Genomic DNA, 14,231 nt, shown 5'->3' with positions numbered 1-14,231 from the left:
AATTACTCAGGAAGCTAAGGTGGGAGGATCTCTTGAGATTAAGAGTTCAAAGCTTCACTGAGCCATGATCACACTAATGCCTTTCAGCCTGGATGACAGAGCAATATCCTGTCTCAAAAAAAAAAATAAAATAAAATAAAATAAAATAAAATAAAAAGTTTCTTCTAAGGAATGATAACACTTTATTATCACTGAACTTATGATTTCAGCCAGTCAAGAAGGTTATCAACTTGGATGAATGCTGTACTCTTTCATTAATCCAACGGAGAATAGAGATGCTCTTTGGTCATGACAGCTCCAGTTATTATGATCAATTTTTTTTAAAAAAAGAATAACCTTCTTGACCAGGCATGGTGGCCCATGCCTGTAATCCCAGCACTTTGTGAGGCCGAGGCAGGTGGATCACGAGGTCAGGAGTATGAGACCAGCCTGGCCAACATGGTGAAACCCCATGTGTACTAAAAATACAAAAATTAGGCAGGCGTGGTAGCACGTGCCTGTAATCCCAGCTACACCGGAGGCTGAGAAAGGAGAATTGCTTGAACCTAGGAGGTGGAGGTTGCAGTGAGCCAAGATCGCCCCACTGCACTCCAGCCTGGGTGACAGAGCAAGGCTCTGTCTCTAAATAAATAACCTTCTCTTGACCATACAATCCTGTAGCTAGAGGATGCTGTGACTTGCACAAACAAAAGCATTTGTCATGCTTGGCAATAACCTAAGAGCCTGTATATGCAGTGGAACAAACATTTGACATTGCAGTATGAAGTCTTGATTACTCATGACTGGACCACTGAAGATGCTTGGAATTCATTATGATATTATATTAGAGCAGGATAAACCACAGAATTAGAGTTAATTCCTGCACAAAAACTATCTTCTCTTTAATCAATTCTGATATTATCTGTCTCCTGCTAGATTTCTAAGGCTGTACTCTTGTAACAGAAACAGACTCATGTTCAGTTCAAGTTGTCAAATACCCACCATCATGAAAAGTCTTGATTTTTAAAAAAATTTTTAACAAGAGAAAACCAAGGCTGCTAGCTGTTGCTGCAGTCGTTGGAACAAGAGAATTTCTTTGAATGTTCTCTGTATCAACTTATCCTCTCAAACTCTCACAAGGGGTTACTACTGGGCAATTAGCCCTTATTATTTTTGCCAGGGTGGTATAGGGCTTTCTGGGTATCAAAAGTGTCTCCTACTGAACTGTGCCATAGCTGTTGGTGTCTATTGGCCTCACCAAGCATATGCCAGATAGATAATCTTCATTCCCATGAAGCACCATTGGTAATATATTCATTGTACTTTCTGTAGATCTCAAAATCCAGGCAGGCAACAAGTTCACACTTAAGCCAAGCGTTTGGAGTTCTAAACACGATTCCATATAAATATGATTAAGAGCTTTAAAAAAAGTCTCTCAACTTATAAAACAGAAATATTCCCGAAAAATAAGATATAAGGAAGAATGTTCACATGATAATTTTATTATCGACACACAATTTCCAAATACTTATTAGTCTTGAAAAAAATGCATTAGATGAGAAATTTGCAAGCAAATTTGTCTAAAATTAAGGATTCCTTTACTAAGTGAATCATTACTCCTGCATCTCATTAGTAAATTATTTTTGTTTTATTTTCGTATACTGGTGGGGTGTTTTGTTTTGTTGTGTTTTTAGGGTGAGACAGTTATACTTATTTGGAAAACATGATGCATGTCCCCAATTTTTCTGGACCGCTCTACAGGAACTGTGGTTCCCAGCCAGAGCGGCATGAGGAGGACTGAGGCCTGACTCTCGCCCTGCGCCCACGTCCCCACGTCCCCACGCCCCCACGCCCCCACGTCCCCACACCCCTGCAACAGTAAGGCCCTGCTCCCACCCCCGCTGCGTCCCGCCCGGTTCCCCGTGGCATCGCTGCGCTGCCCTGCCCTGGTCCGGCTCTGGACTATGGGCAGTTGACAGGCGGCGCCCGCGCTCCGCTTCCGGCCCTGATTGGCCCACCGCTGCCCCTCAGGCTTCCCCTATTGGCTGCCAGTGCTCCCGCCGCGCCCGCCGGTTGGCCGTTCAGCCGTTGCCCTGGCGACGCCGATGTTGCGGTTCCGCGGCGCTCTGGGAGTTTGGGTTTGGTTGGCTGCAGCCCGCCAGCCGTGTAAAAACTCCAACGCCGGGCGCCGCGGGCAGCGCCCACGGAGACCCGCGGGGAGCTGGTGAGCCTGAGCGGGCTGGAGGACAATGGGGGCGCTCACTGGGGTCCCGGCCTTGTCCATTGTGCGGAGCTCGCAGTGCGGGCAGTGCGCGCAGTGCGCGTCGGGGCTGGAGGGAGGGGACCACCTTGTCGCCGGGTTGGGATGAGCACAGGGCGGGATCTCCCAGCCGGCCCAAGTCCCGCGGCCCCTTGGTTACCTGTTGTTTATCCTCTCTGTACTTGCTGTGTCCCTGGCGTGGACGTGCCTGTACTGGATACCCGGCGTGACGTGCCCCCGCTCTGTGTGTCCCGCTCGCACGTGTCTCTGCTAAATACCCCGCGTGAATGTGCCCCACCTGTGTACCCGGAGTGCGTACGTCCCTGCTGTGTACCTTGTGTGGATGTGCCCTACCGTCTACCCGGCGTGCGTGTGTTCCTGCTGTATACCGGCGTGATGTGCTCCCTTCTGCTTACCTGGCGTGGACATGCCCCCTGCTGTATACCCTGCATGGACGTGCCAAGCGCTAGGCAATTGTAAGGCGCCTGCAGGCGTGTCAGGTCGAGGCGTACAGACCGACCCAGAGGGGGCGCGCGGATTTTGCTTTTGCAGCTGCAGCTCCTGGCAGGTGGTCAAGCAGGCAGCGTCCAGCGCACCCGCGAACACCAGGTCCGGCAGCATCTGTCTTTTCCCGCAGCGTGCAGCGCCTGACCATGAGGAACACAAGCAAGGAACTTCAGGGCGCCACGCACCGCTACGCTCCCTGCGGTGAGTGCGCCCTGAGCGCGTCCCGGCCAGAAAGAGTTGGGTGCGTGCACTCTGCTTGCTAGACACGCTGTGGACCCATCGTCCTCTATGTGGGCGGGAGGGGGGTGTGAACTATGGAGGACCAAGTGATAAAACTAACAAGTCAAAGAAAGCCACAAACTGCTCCTGTGCCTGAGTGTGAAATCAAGACTTAAATATGAGTGGGGGGAGTCTTGTTTTTCTTTATTTTCAACAAGAGAGAACCAAGGCTACCTATCTTGGTTCAATCTGGAGCAACAGGATCCCTTGGAAGTTTTCTTTGTCATAGTTCAACCCTACACAACTCTCACAACTGCGTTCCTGAATGTTGACCTGGGAAGTTTCTTTTCTAGCAGAATCCCCTAGGTATTTCACTGAATCCCTAGCCCTTGCTCCTACTTTAGACCCCAAGCAAGTTAAATATGCATTCTGGTTTTAGTGTCTGGATTCAGGAAAAGGAATTCAGTGAGGTTCATGTCTTCTTATGTGCCAGGGTTTGAAGTGGAGGAGAGGGGAAGGAAGAAGTCTTGAGATTCTGTCTTCTGGGTTTTTTTTTGTTTTTTCTCTTGCTGTTGCTTTATTATTTGTGAAAGGCTGTAAGAGGGTAGAGAAGAGGGTCCTGGGGATCAGCTGGGACAGCCGAGTTGCAGCTGGTTGGCACCCTGGAGCCAGCACCCTGGAGCCAGCACATCTGCTCAGAAGTGAACCAAATGTGGCCCTTCTTCATACTCTAAACATGCTGCTAGCCCAGAGCTCTACCTTGTGATCACTATTGAAGATAGTGTGGACATGCTGGGGATTGGAAAGGGGACGGCACAGAAGGCCTGGCTGATTTGCCTTTTCCCAGTGGGCTCTGGAGCCTTTACGTGACTTCTGGGTGCCTTCTAGTGACCTTGTCTGTATGAACAGCACTAAGGAACACTAACAACTGCCAGGCACTGTTCTAAGTGCTTTATATTAATATACACTAACTCATTTAACCTCATAACAACCCTACAAGGTAACATTACCCCCATTTTATAGAGTTTGGAGTAATTTGCCTAAGGTCACACACTTCGTAAGTGGCTCCATAGCTGTTCTGTGAGGCCACAGCAGCCTAAAGCAGGAGCCTGTGCCCCTGCGGGTATGTGAACATATAACACACTGCCTTGTGCCTTAGAGACCAGAAGAGCTGGGGGATCTTCAGTTCATCTCATAGACTGTCACAGACTGTGTTTCCTCACTGATGAAATAAGAGTACTAATATTTGGCAAACGAGAAGGCAGGGAAGGCTATATATATACAAAAAATCTATAGGATAGTAAATGACTGATATCGTACAAGTGCCAACAATTTTTTGCATGATAAAAGCTGAGATAACTCTTAGTCCCTTTAACCCTCTGTGTGTGTGTGTGTGTGTGTGTGTGTGTGTGTGCGTGTGCATGTGCATGAGGTGATCACAGTTGGTTCTTACTGATTGGGGCCCTTGTTCTCTGAGTGCCTCCTTTGTATGCATTTACAAATGGCCAACCAGATTCGAGTTCAGTGCCTGTCCACAGCTTCCAGTAATGAGAAGAAGGTAGAAAACACACTGTTCTCTGTGGATTAATTAGTAATCAAAACACAGAGCAGAAAAATAATTCAACAATCAAATGCCTTCTCTCAAAAAGAAAATATTTAAACTGAATATGATCAGAGTATGAAGCTGCTAAATTCTCTTATTCATTCTTAAATTGATTCTCTGTGATCTTTTGTGCAATTCTTTAAACGTTTTCCAATTTTTTTCTTTACTTTTCAAAACCATATAGTGTTGATTCAGCTATTTAATGTCTTTTACATACTTAAAAGATTGTCTGTATTAAATACCATCCATTAAAAATTCAACGTCTAAGCTTTTAGCTTTAAAGGATGGTTACTTCTTATTTCTCTGTGCTTACATGAATCAATTTATTCAGTACTATTTTCCTGTGCATCTACTGTATTAGTCAGCATTCTCCAAACCAACATAACCAACAGCATATCCATGTCTATCTTTCTATATACATATAGATAGATAGATAGATAGATAGATAGATAGATAGATAGATAGGGAGAGAGAGATTTGTTTTAAGGAATTGGCTCACATAATTGTGGAGGCTGGAAGGTTCGAAATTTGCAGTGCAGACCAGCAGGCTGGAGATCCAGGGAAGAGCTGATGTTGCAGTTTGAGTTTCAGAGTGGTCTGGAGGAAGAATTTCCTCTTTCTGGGGAATCTCATTCTTTTCTCTAAAGACTTTCAATTAACTGCCCACAAAAAGAGTCAAACTCTGTAAAATATTTAAAGAGGTTTATTCTAAGCCAAATATGAATGCCCAAGGCCTGTGACACAGCCCCTGGAGGTCTTGAGAATATGTGCCCAAGATGGTTGAGTCACAGCATGATTTTATACATTTTGGGGGGACAGAAGTTATAGGAAGACATCAATCAATACATGTAAGGTATACATTGATTCAGTTTGAAAAGGTGGGATAACTCCAAGTATGTGTGTGTGTATGTGGGCGGGGGGTGGTTCCAGGTCATAGGTGGATTTAAAGATTTTCTGATCGGTAATTGGTTGCAAGTTATTATCCAAAGACACGGAATCGATAGAAAGGAGTGACTGGGTTAAGATAAGGGGTTGTGGAGACTAAGGTTTTCGTCATGCAGATGAAGTCTCCAGGTAGCCAACTTCAGAGAGAGTAGATGTGACCATCTCTTATCAGACCTAAAAAAGTGTCAGGCTCAGTTAATTCTCTCCTGGATCAGGAAAAGAGCTGGAAAAGGAAGGGGATTCTCTACAGAATGTAGATTTTCCCCACAAGAGACAGCTTTGTAGGACCATTTCAAACTATGTCAAAGAAATCTATATTGGGGTAAAATATTTCAATTTCTTTCAGGACTTGCTATCTGTCATGTGATGCTATACTAGAGTCAGGTTGCAATTTGGTCTCTGACTGCCACAAAGAGTCTGTTTTTTCAGTCTTAAGATCTCTGTTTTAATGATAATGCTGGTCTGCTGTGCCTGAATTCCAAAGGAAGGAGGGTATAAGGAGGCACGTCCAGCCTGCCTTCCCGTTATGGCCTGAACTAATTTTTCAGGTTTACTTTGGAACGCTCTTGGCTGAGTGGGGGGATTCATTCAGTCAGCTGTCTGGGGGTGGGGGGGCGGGGGGGGCTTAGAATTTTATTTTTGGTTTACTCTGATTGGAGGAAGCCCACCCACATTATAAAGGACAGTCTACTTCACTCAAATTCTACTGTTTTTAATGTTATTTTCATCTAAAAAACTTCATAGACACAGCTAAAATAATGCTTTACCAATATCTGAGTACCATGGTCCAGCCAAATTGACACATAAAATTAGACATTATACCTACCCAAGAAGAGGATATTGTGTTAGACTCTGAACATACTGCCCCTGTGACAGTACGTTCTGATAAGTGCTATTGAATACACCCAGTCACTTGTGTCACGTTAATTGCATCTTTTGTATCTGACATTCTTCCTGGGTTTTGTTTCTAAAGTTTTCAATCAGGTGTGATTTTTTTTTCTTATATTTGGGCATCTGGTTAATCAATTTCAGATTCAAATAGTTACCTAGAACCTCAGTTGTCTGAGTGCCCCACATCTCTTCTCTCTGTGGGGTCATCAATAAACACTGATAACTCCAGGTCCCTGGGATTTTGCCAACTCACTTGACAGAAACTCCCAGTAGGACTCCAGGGAGTCTCCTGGGTGGTCCCAAGCCAGCCTGCAGGGCCTGTCCTGGATACCCTCAGCTCAAGGCCTTAGGGAGCCTCATGGCTTCACCAGGCCCATGTTCAGCTCCTCTGTCCACAGCACCTTTCTGCATGGGCTCCAATCAGGAAGGAAGGATGGACAGAGAACCGCTCTCTTCCTCCACTTGATTGTGCCTGGCTTCTTCGTGGGACCTTTGACAATAGAAATCACACAATCTACACTCACTGTGTTTCAACTTGATCTTTCTCAAGGGAGCCAAACCCAGTCACCTCAGGAATCTCTGAATCTCCAGCTGAGATGTTTTTCCATGACACATAAGTCACCTGTTTCCACCACTTTTCAGGAAACCACCTAGACCTCTGGTCACCTTTCACTGCCCTGTTTGGCCTCAGGCATAAGCAAAGCCATTATGATTGAAAACAGTAATTACATATTAATAATAATGAAAGGGACAAGGAGAGAGGGAGACAGAGAGTGACAAGGTGAGATGAACTCTCACGTGGGGAGTCTGGGTGGAGAGAATGGGGGAACTCACACTGTACTCGCTCATATGGAGAGAGGCTGCTGAGCTGATTCGAGCGCCACTGCTCGGTGGACAGGCCTCTTTGACCACTCCCCAGTCCTGCCTCTTCTCACTCTTGTGCTATTGGTAAATGTGTTCAAACAGGCTGTTACTTCTGTGACAGAACTTAGATTTCAGTATTTTTAACATACTGAATTTAGCAAATCTTGGTCAACATTTAGCCATGTATTCCACAGGCTTACCTATAACGTTTTAAGTGATTTGGGATTTTTCAGGAATGTATATTCCCCAACATAACCAGAAATACAGTTGTCTTATTTTTATGGAGGATTAGGAGAGAGAGACAGAGACATCATGGGGCTTGAGTACCTCCCTGGGAAGTGAAAGCACCCATGAAAGAGGCTGAGCCCTAGCAGCTTTCCCCTCGATTGGTGCCAGTGGTGGCATCTTGGTGGGCAGTAGAGACTGGATTGCATGGCTGGTGTTATGACTCACGTCAGTAACCCAGAAGAGGGCATTTTCTTCCTTGCTAATGGGCTCTGTGGCTTGCACTGCCCCGCCTGATGGTGTTGTCTACATAGAGACACTCTGGTAGAGGCCTAGAGGCCACCCTGACACACAGCAACAGCATGGCCCTCCGCCTCTCTCCTCTATAGATTGGTATTACCATGTCCCAGTGAAGCGCTCTGAGAAGGCCGTGGATGCCCCACCAGGGTCCCAGATCCCAGGTCTCAGCAATTTGGGAGACTCGCACAGCGAGAACCTGCCTGGGACTCGGAGATACTGGATAAAAGAAACAGATTCGGAATATGTGAAACTCGCGAAACAAGGTGGCAGGCCCGGTGAGCCCCCTCCTGCCCTGTTCAGTGTGGCAGCCTCGCGGGCGGTGAGGGGGGTGTTTGTTCCTAATTTCTTCCATATAAAAATATTACTATAGAGCCTGTATGTTTAGCTTAGGGCCTTTGGAAAGCTAGGTTAATTAGGTGTAGGGATGGGCATGATCTCCAGGGATGAGCTAATTTTTATGATGCTAGAATAAATAGGCCGAATCCACAGAATTTCCTGTGTAGGATATTTCTTCTGAGTAATGCCTTTGTGATGATTCAACCCTTCCCTCACCCACTTTATATTCTCATTACAAAGAGAATCTCAGGAAGTTGCCTCCAAGAGAGAATCTCTCTTTGCACGCTACCAATTCTTGTCTAATTTGTGAAAAGGTTTTGTTGTTTATTCTCATTGCGGCTTGTTCTTTGTATGAAAACGTTTTAGAAAATGAAGACCATAGATGAGTTTCAGTGTGATGCTGATGAGGACCAAATTTTGATACATGATTTAATTGAGAAAGTACTGCTTAACTATACTAAAAACTAAGTTGTTTGAGCTCAATAGAAATTACTGATCAGAGTGTTGGAAGACCACATCTAAAATGTCTCAGAGCCAGCCTTGTGGTCAGTGGCTTGGAGAGACACTAACCTTTTTTTCCCTTTAGCTGCTGTTACCCCTGTGGGGATTGTCAGAGAGAAAATGGGAAGCAAAATGGCGACATCATTGCTTTAATATTAAAAAGCCTGGACCAAACAATTTGAGGGACTAGGTGTGACGCTCAGAGAACAAGACCTAGACATTTTTTCTTAGATTCACCTCCTCCTGCTGTTGGTTAAAAGAACATTAAGGGGACAAACTCTGAATGTCTGTAAATCAGATAAAAGAACTGCATCACTAGTAGTTTCCTGAGTGTGATCATTGTGGCCATGATTATGTCAGGAATGTCTTTTGACAACGTCTGCTGAGGTATAGGGGGAGGACTGGGCATTGTGTCTGCAACGCGCTACCCAGTGATTCTGAAAACAATAATGACAACAAAAATAATAATGAGAGACAGGGATAGACAAAGAGAGAAAACATAAAGCAAATGTGGCAGAATATCGTTTGGGGAGCCTAGGTCAGGGAATAGGGGAACTCATACTATTCTTGCAATGTTTCTGTAAGTCTGAAACATTTAACAACGAAAAGTGCTTTAAAAGTAAAGAAAAAAAAAAGTTAAACTTTTCTTACTGATAGTAATAGGTCAACCAAAGTTGTCTGCTACTGCCACGGGCACTGTTATCATTTTACTCTCCTTATGATCAGGAAAGTAAGTTCTTCCCACTCCCTGCCTTTTGAAACCAGGGGAGGGAAGTGTGGGGAGCTAGAAAACAAGTGGGTGAGTCTGGAGCTGGCCTGGGCCTCTGAGAAGGAGCCTGTGCTCTCTGTGCCTCTCAGGGTTGGCTCCAAGGTGACTGTGAAATCTCCCAGGTACCTTTTAGGGGCTTGTATCCTACTTCCCATCTGGAAACCTGGAGGTGTGGCTTCTCCTGGAAATGGTGGGGGTGGGGTTAGGGACAGCTCCACAGTGGCAGAGGACAGTCAGACTGTCCTATGCTAGGAGAATGGTGTGGGGGTAGCTGAGGATGAGGGAGCCAGCATGTGCAGCCCCTGGAGACCTGAGCAGTGGAGGGATGGGCCCCCTCCCAGAACTGGTAGATGCTGGCCTGCATAGATGCAGCTCAAGACCAGGAGCTCTGTCCAGATCTGCAAAGAGTGAGATGTGGGGAGGCATACAGGATGTCCCTGCCTGAGCACAAAGCAGGACACCCACCTGTCAGCCTGTGCAGAGACAAGTGAGGATCAGAGATGCTCTGTTAGCCCCTGGATCCCAGAGGCAACCCCAGGGAGACCTACAGTTCCCCTTGTAAATTGAGCCTATCACTGGCAATGCTGTGCGTCTGTGTAGGGGCGGCAGGGTGTCTCACAGCCATGTCATTTTCTCTTTGAGATTTGTTGAAGCACTTTGCCCCTGGGACCAGGAAAGGCTCTCCGGTGGCCTACTCCCTGCCAGACTGGTATATCCACCACAGCAAGCCACCGACAGCCAGCCAGCAAGAGTAAGTATCTTAAAGCACTCACATTTTTGTTTATCTTTACAGGAAAAAAATAGCCCAATTTTGATTTTAAAAATACAAATGTCTAATACTGATAGCAAGCATGTGATATGACAACTTTGGGTTCTCTTTTACAATAGCCTGCTCTTTGAGGGATGTAGCCTAAGTTGTCAGAAAACCAGAGTTCTGGAAACCTGTGGCATTTTGTGCCACCCTAGAGTCGTGTGTCTTTGGGATCCTTTTCGGTAAACTGCACTGCAGTGTTACTGGCGGGTCTTTGTTCTTAGAGCTCCCAAGATGGTGGCCGGCTGCTGCCAAGATGGTGGTGAGCTGCTCTCAAGATGGTGGCAAGCCTTTTGTTCTCTGACCTCGGGTTCTTGGCCTCATGGATTCCAAAGAATGGAACCTTGGGCCATGCGTGAGTGTTGTAGCTCTATTAGAAGCTGTGGGTCACGGAAGAGACCCTTGGAACCCAGCGAGTAGTATTCAGCTCCATTAGGAAGAACCCGGGCACTTAGCTGCGCAGGAACAATGGCGAGCCTCTAGCCCTATCGGGAGCGTCAATGGGTGCCTTGCTGGATCAGAAGTGCAGCGGACACTGTGCTGGATCCAGAGAGGTGGAAATTAGCCACGGGTCTGCAACGGAGGCGATCAGCAGTGGTGGACGGTGAGCAAAAGCTCAGCTCAAGCTGGAAGAAACACAGACCAGAAGAGTGTGCAGCTGCAAGATTTAATAGAGTGAAAACAGAGCTCCCATACAATGGGAGGGGACCCAAAGGGGTTTGCCACTGCCGGCTCAAATGCCTGGGTTTATATCCCGATCATTGTCCCTCCCCCTGTGCTCTCAGGCAATAGACGATTGACTATTTCTTTACCTCCCACTTTTAGCCTAGTTGGTATTTTAGTGAGCTCTCTTTACTACCTGATTGGTCGGGTGTGAGCTGAGTTACAAGCCCCATATTTAAAGGTGGGTGCGGTCACCTTCCCCAGCTAGGCTTAGGAATTCTTAGCCGGCCTAGGAAATCCAGCTAGTCCTGTCTCTCAGTAGGACTGACCACATCCTCCTGATGTAGAAATAGCAGCCTATCCCAAGGGATTCTCATTAAAGACAAAAGGCACTAGGTAAAGCTAGAAATACATGAAATCCTAAATTTCTATGTTCAATATTGAGTTATGGGGAGCCATCGTTCCCATAATATTTGAAATGTCTAAGAAATTTCTATTTGTGGACATGCAAACTTTATCTCCAAAACCGCCTCTCTTGGATTGAGAGGTAAAATGAAAAATCATTTCAGGCCATTTCCCCATTTTTTGGCGTGAAAATAGGACTACCATAGATATATTTCCAAGTGGTTATCTGGTGTTATTGAATGTTCTGCCATGGTCACAATGCAGCTTTTGTCTTCAGGATTGGTTCCCTCTGTTGTTTAAAATGAATATGCAGGGTGGCTCACACCGAGGTGGGTGGATCACTTGAGGTCAGGAGTTCGAGACCAGCCTCACCAATATGGTGAAACCCCATCTCTACTAAAAATACAAAAATTAGCCAGGTGTGGTGGTATACGCCAGTAGTCCCAGCTACTTGGGAGGCTGAGACTGGAGAATTGCTTGAACCCAGGAGGCGGAGGTTGCAGTGAGCTAAGATTGCACCGCTGCACTCCAGCCTCGGCGACAGAGCAAGACTATCTCAAAAAAAAAAAAAAAAAAAAAAAAGAATACTCTGTGCTAACAGAGGTTACATCAAAGTCGATGAACTGAGCAAGAAGAGAAAGTCTTAGAAGGGGAAGCAGGAGACTGGGGGCACTCTTGCAATGCTGCCTGTGCTTGCAAGAACAGAGCAGGGCAGGTAGCCTCAGGTGAGAGTAGAGCCCGAGTACCCCAGGCAGATGTGGAGGGATGGGTTTCCTGAGCACCCTTGACCCTGAGCTCTGACTGAGGGGTGCCCAGTAGTCCTGCGGCTACTGGACTCTAAGCAGCTGTGCACCTTCTTGCAGCTGAGAGCGGCTCCTGCTCTAGCTGGGTGCCCCGAGCCAACGGTTAATTCTGGGGGGAGGTGGGGGCACTTCATGTCTCTGGGGTGCTCCTGGAGAGCCTTACCTCAGGCATGCCCCTTCCTCCCATACCCACACTGCCACATGGACTTTTTCTTCCCTTCCTTCTGCTTTTTTCTTCCAGACTGTTGGTACCCCTGTCCCTTTGCTGTCTCCTCTCACCCCATATGTCCTTATCAATTGTCCAAGCCTTCTAGTGATGATCTACTTCTGGGACCTTCAGTGTTTTCCATCCTCCTGGGAACTTGTCCTCCTCTGGACCACAGACCACCTGCTCCAGATCCTGGGACAGGCAGAGGATGTGAAGAGTGGGAAGCTCAGGAGAAATCCTTCCTTCACTGAAAATCTGGGAACCCAGGAGCTACAACTTAACACGCTTTTTTTTTTAATTGTCCCTCCCTTTGTTATTTTCAACGCTTATCTGTCTCTGTGGGCTTTTTCCTGCCGAGACCATATCAGAAGTGGGAGGCCTGGGGAGAGGTGCCGCTTCTCACACCTGTGCTCCCTGAGAAGCTCAGCCACGCTTGTGGCTTCTCTTACTGGGTATCTGCGGCCACCTTCTAAGCCTGCATTTCCAGCCTCTGACCGCTGCTCCCTGGCCTCTTCACTCGCTCTCTCAGAGGCCCCCAGCTACCTCCTTCAGGTGCTTTGCTGCAGTGGTGCCCAGGACCTCACTCCTCGACCTTGCCCTTGATGCCCACTTTGCAGCTGGGGCCTTTTTTCAGCATCCGGGGGCCCTGAACAAGTACAAGTGAGGAGCAGAACATGGGGGTGCCCCTGCAGCCCCTCAGACACTGCATGGGGGGTTTGTGCTGCCGCGTCAAATTTGAATCCAGTGTTCTTCCCTGTTCAAACCTGGTTATGTGTACAGATGGTACCTTCAGGGATCGAAAGGCTGAAGCATTCCAGTGCCTTTGGATGCCCCTCCTGTATGCGCTGTGTGTATGGGAAGACTGGTTGCTAGTTTAAATACCCACATTAAAAATGACCATCCAACAGGAAACAGAGCATGCTATTATTATTTTAAATGAACATGTTAAATGGTAAATGTTTAGGGGTGTTTAGCTATTTTAAGGGGTCAAAGTGGTAGATGCTTTCTAAAAGAAATAATTATTTTATAAGGTATGTTTTATAAATTCATATTTTAGTACATCTCGTTTTACTAACGTTGAGAACTTGTGATTTCTGAGTGGGCCTCCTGATCCTGGGATGCAGGCCCTGGACGGGTTGGTGTGTTGTTTAGCAGGCACAGGAGGGAAGGGCCCATCTGTGTTTTCAAGGAAGATGGGTAGTGCTGATGTCAAGAGAGACGGAAGAGAAAAGAATAAGGGAGGGAGAGAAAGAGAGGGAAAGAAGAAGAGGAAAAGAGAGAAAGAGAGCAAGAGAGGGAGAGAGAGGGAGAGAGAGAGGAGAAAGGAAAGAAGGGAGACAGTGAGAGAGGGAGGGAGACAGAAGGAGAGAGGGAAAGGGAGAGCCAGCGATGGAGATGGAAGGAAGGGAGGGAGTGGAAATGGCTCTGAGCACCAGGCTGTAACTGCTGTCTGTCCCTGCAGAGTGCGGGCTGTCTCCATGCCGGATTACATGGTTCATGAAGAATTTAACCCCGATCAAGCCAACGGTAGCTATGCATCCAGAAGAGGGCCCTTCGACTTCGACATGAAAACAGTTTGGCAAAGAGAGGCTGAGGAACTTGAAAAGGAGAAAAAAAAGGTGACGGGAGCCCATAAATAGACGGCAACTGCATCCGCTTTGCTTCTGTGGTCCCGAGTAATTAAGTGCTGTGATGTTAGCTGCTGGTGGTGTCTTATGTTGCTTGTGGCATCGGCCACGTGCTCTGTATTTTAAGTTTGGATCTACTAAAAGGCAAGCAGCCACCATACTATGGTCTTTCTTTTTCTTTTTATGAATAATGTCTTTAAGAGGTAAGATTCTTTTTTGCTAAATGATTTATAGATAGTTAATGCTTATCTAGAGGAAAACTGGCATAACACTTCTTATCTGGCAAATATAGAAAAGGAATTTTATATTTAGTC

At 46.6% G+C, this 14,231-nt stretch overlaps 1 protein-coding gene across 5 annotated transcripts in view; it reads left to right on the top strand.

Moving 5' to 3' along the window:
* The first annotated feature begins 2,037 nt into the window (after window positions 1–2,037).
* Window positions 2,038–14,231, top strand: part of C6H7orf57 (chromosome 6 C7orf57 homolog) — a 36,220-nt gene continuing 24,026 nt past the window's right edge. Inside the window, exons 1-5 of one of the 5 annotated variants that reach the window (XM_054495374.2) lie at window positions 2,038–2,203; window positions 2,792–2,947; window positions 7,883–8,068; window positions 10,042–10,150; window positions 13,752–13,908. In XM_054495374.2, coding sequence (XP_054351349.1) covers window positions 2,893–2,947; window positions 7,883–8,068; window positions 10,042–10,150; window positions 13,752–13,908 — 507 coding nt within the window. In that variant the 5' untranslated portion in view covers window positions 2,038–2,203; window positions 2,792–2,892. The remainder of the gene's footprint in view (window positions 2,204–2,791; window positions 2,948–7,882; window positions 8,069–10,041; window positions 10,151–13,751; window positions 13,909–14,231) is intronic. The other 4 variants (XM_054495376.2, XM_054495377.1, XM_054495375.2 and 1 more) reach the window with 4 other exon arrangements.

This window comes from Pongo pygmaeus, chromosome 6 (genome assembly GCF_028885625.2).
Source record: "Pongo pygmaeus isolate AG05252 chromosome 6, NHGRI_mPonPyg2-v2.0_pri, whole genome shotgun sequence".
Lineage (NCBI taxonomy): Eukaryota > Metazoa > Chordata > Mammalia > Primates > Hominidae > Pongo > Pongo pygmaeus.
Note: the sequence above shows the minus strand (reverse complement) of the source record. Positions and strands in the feature narration are given on the sequence as shown.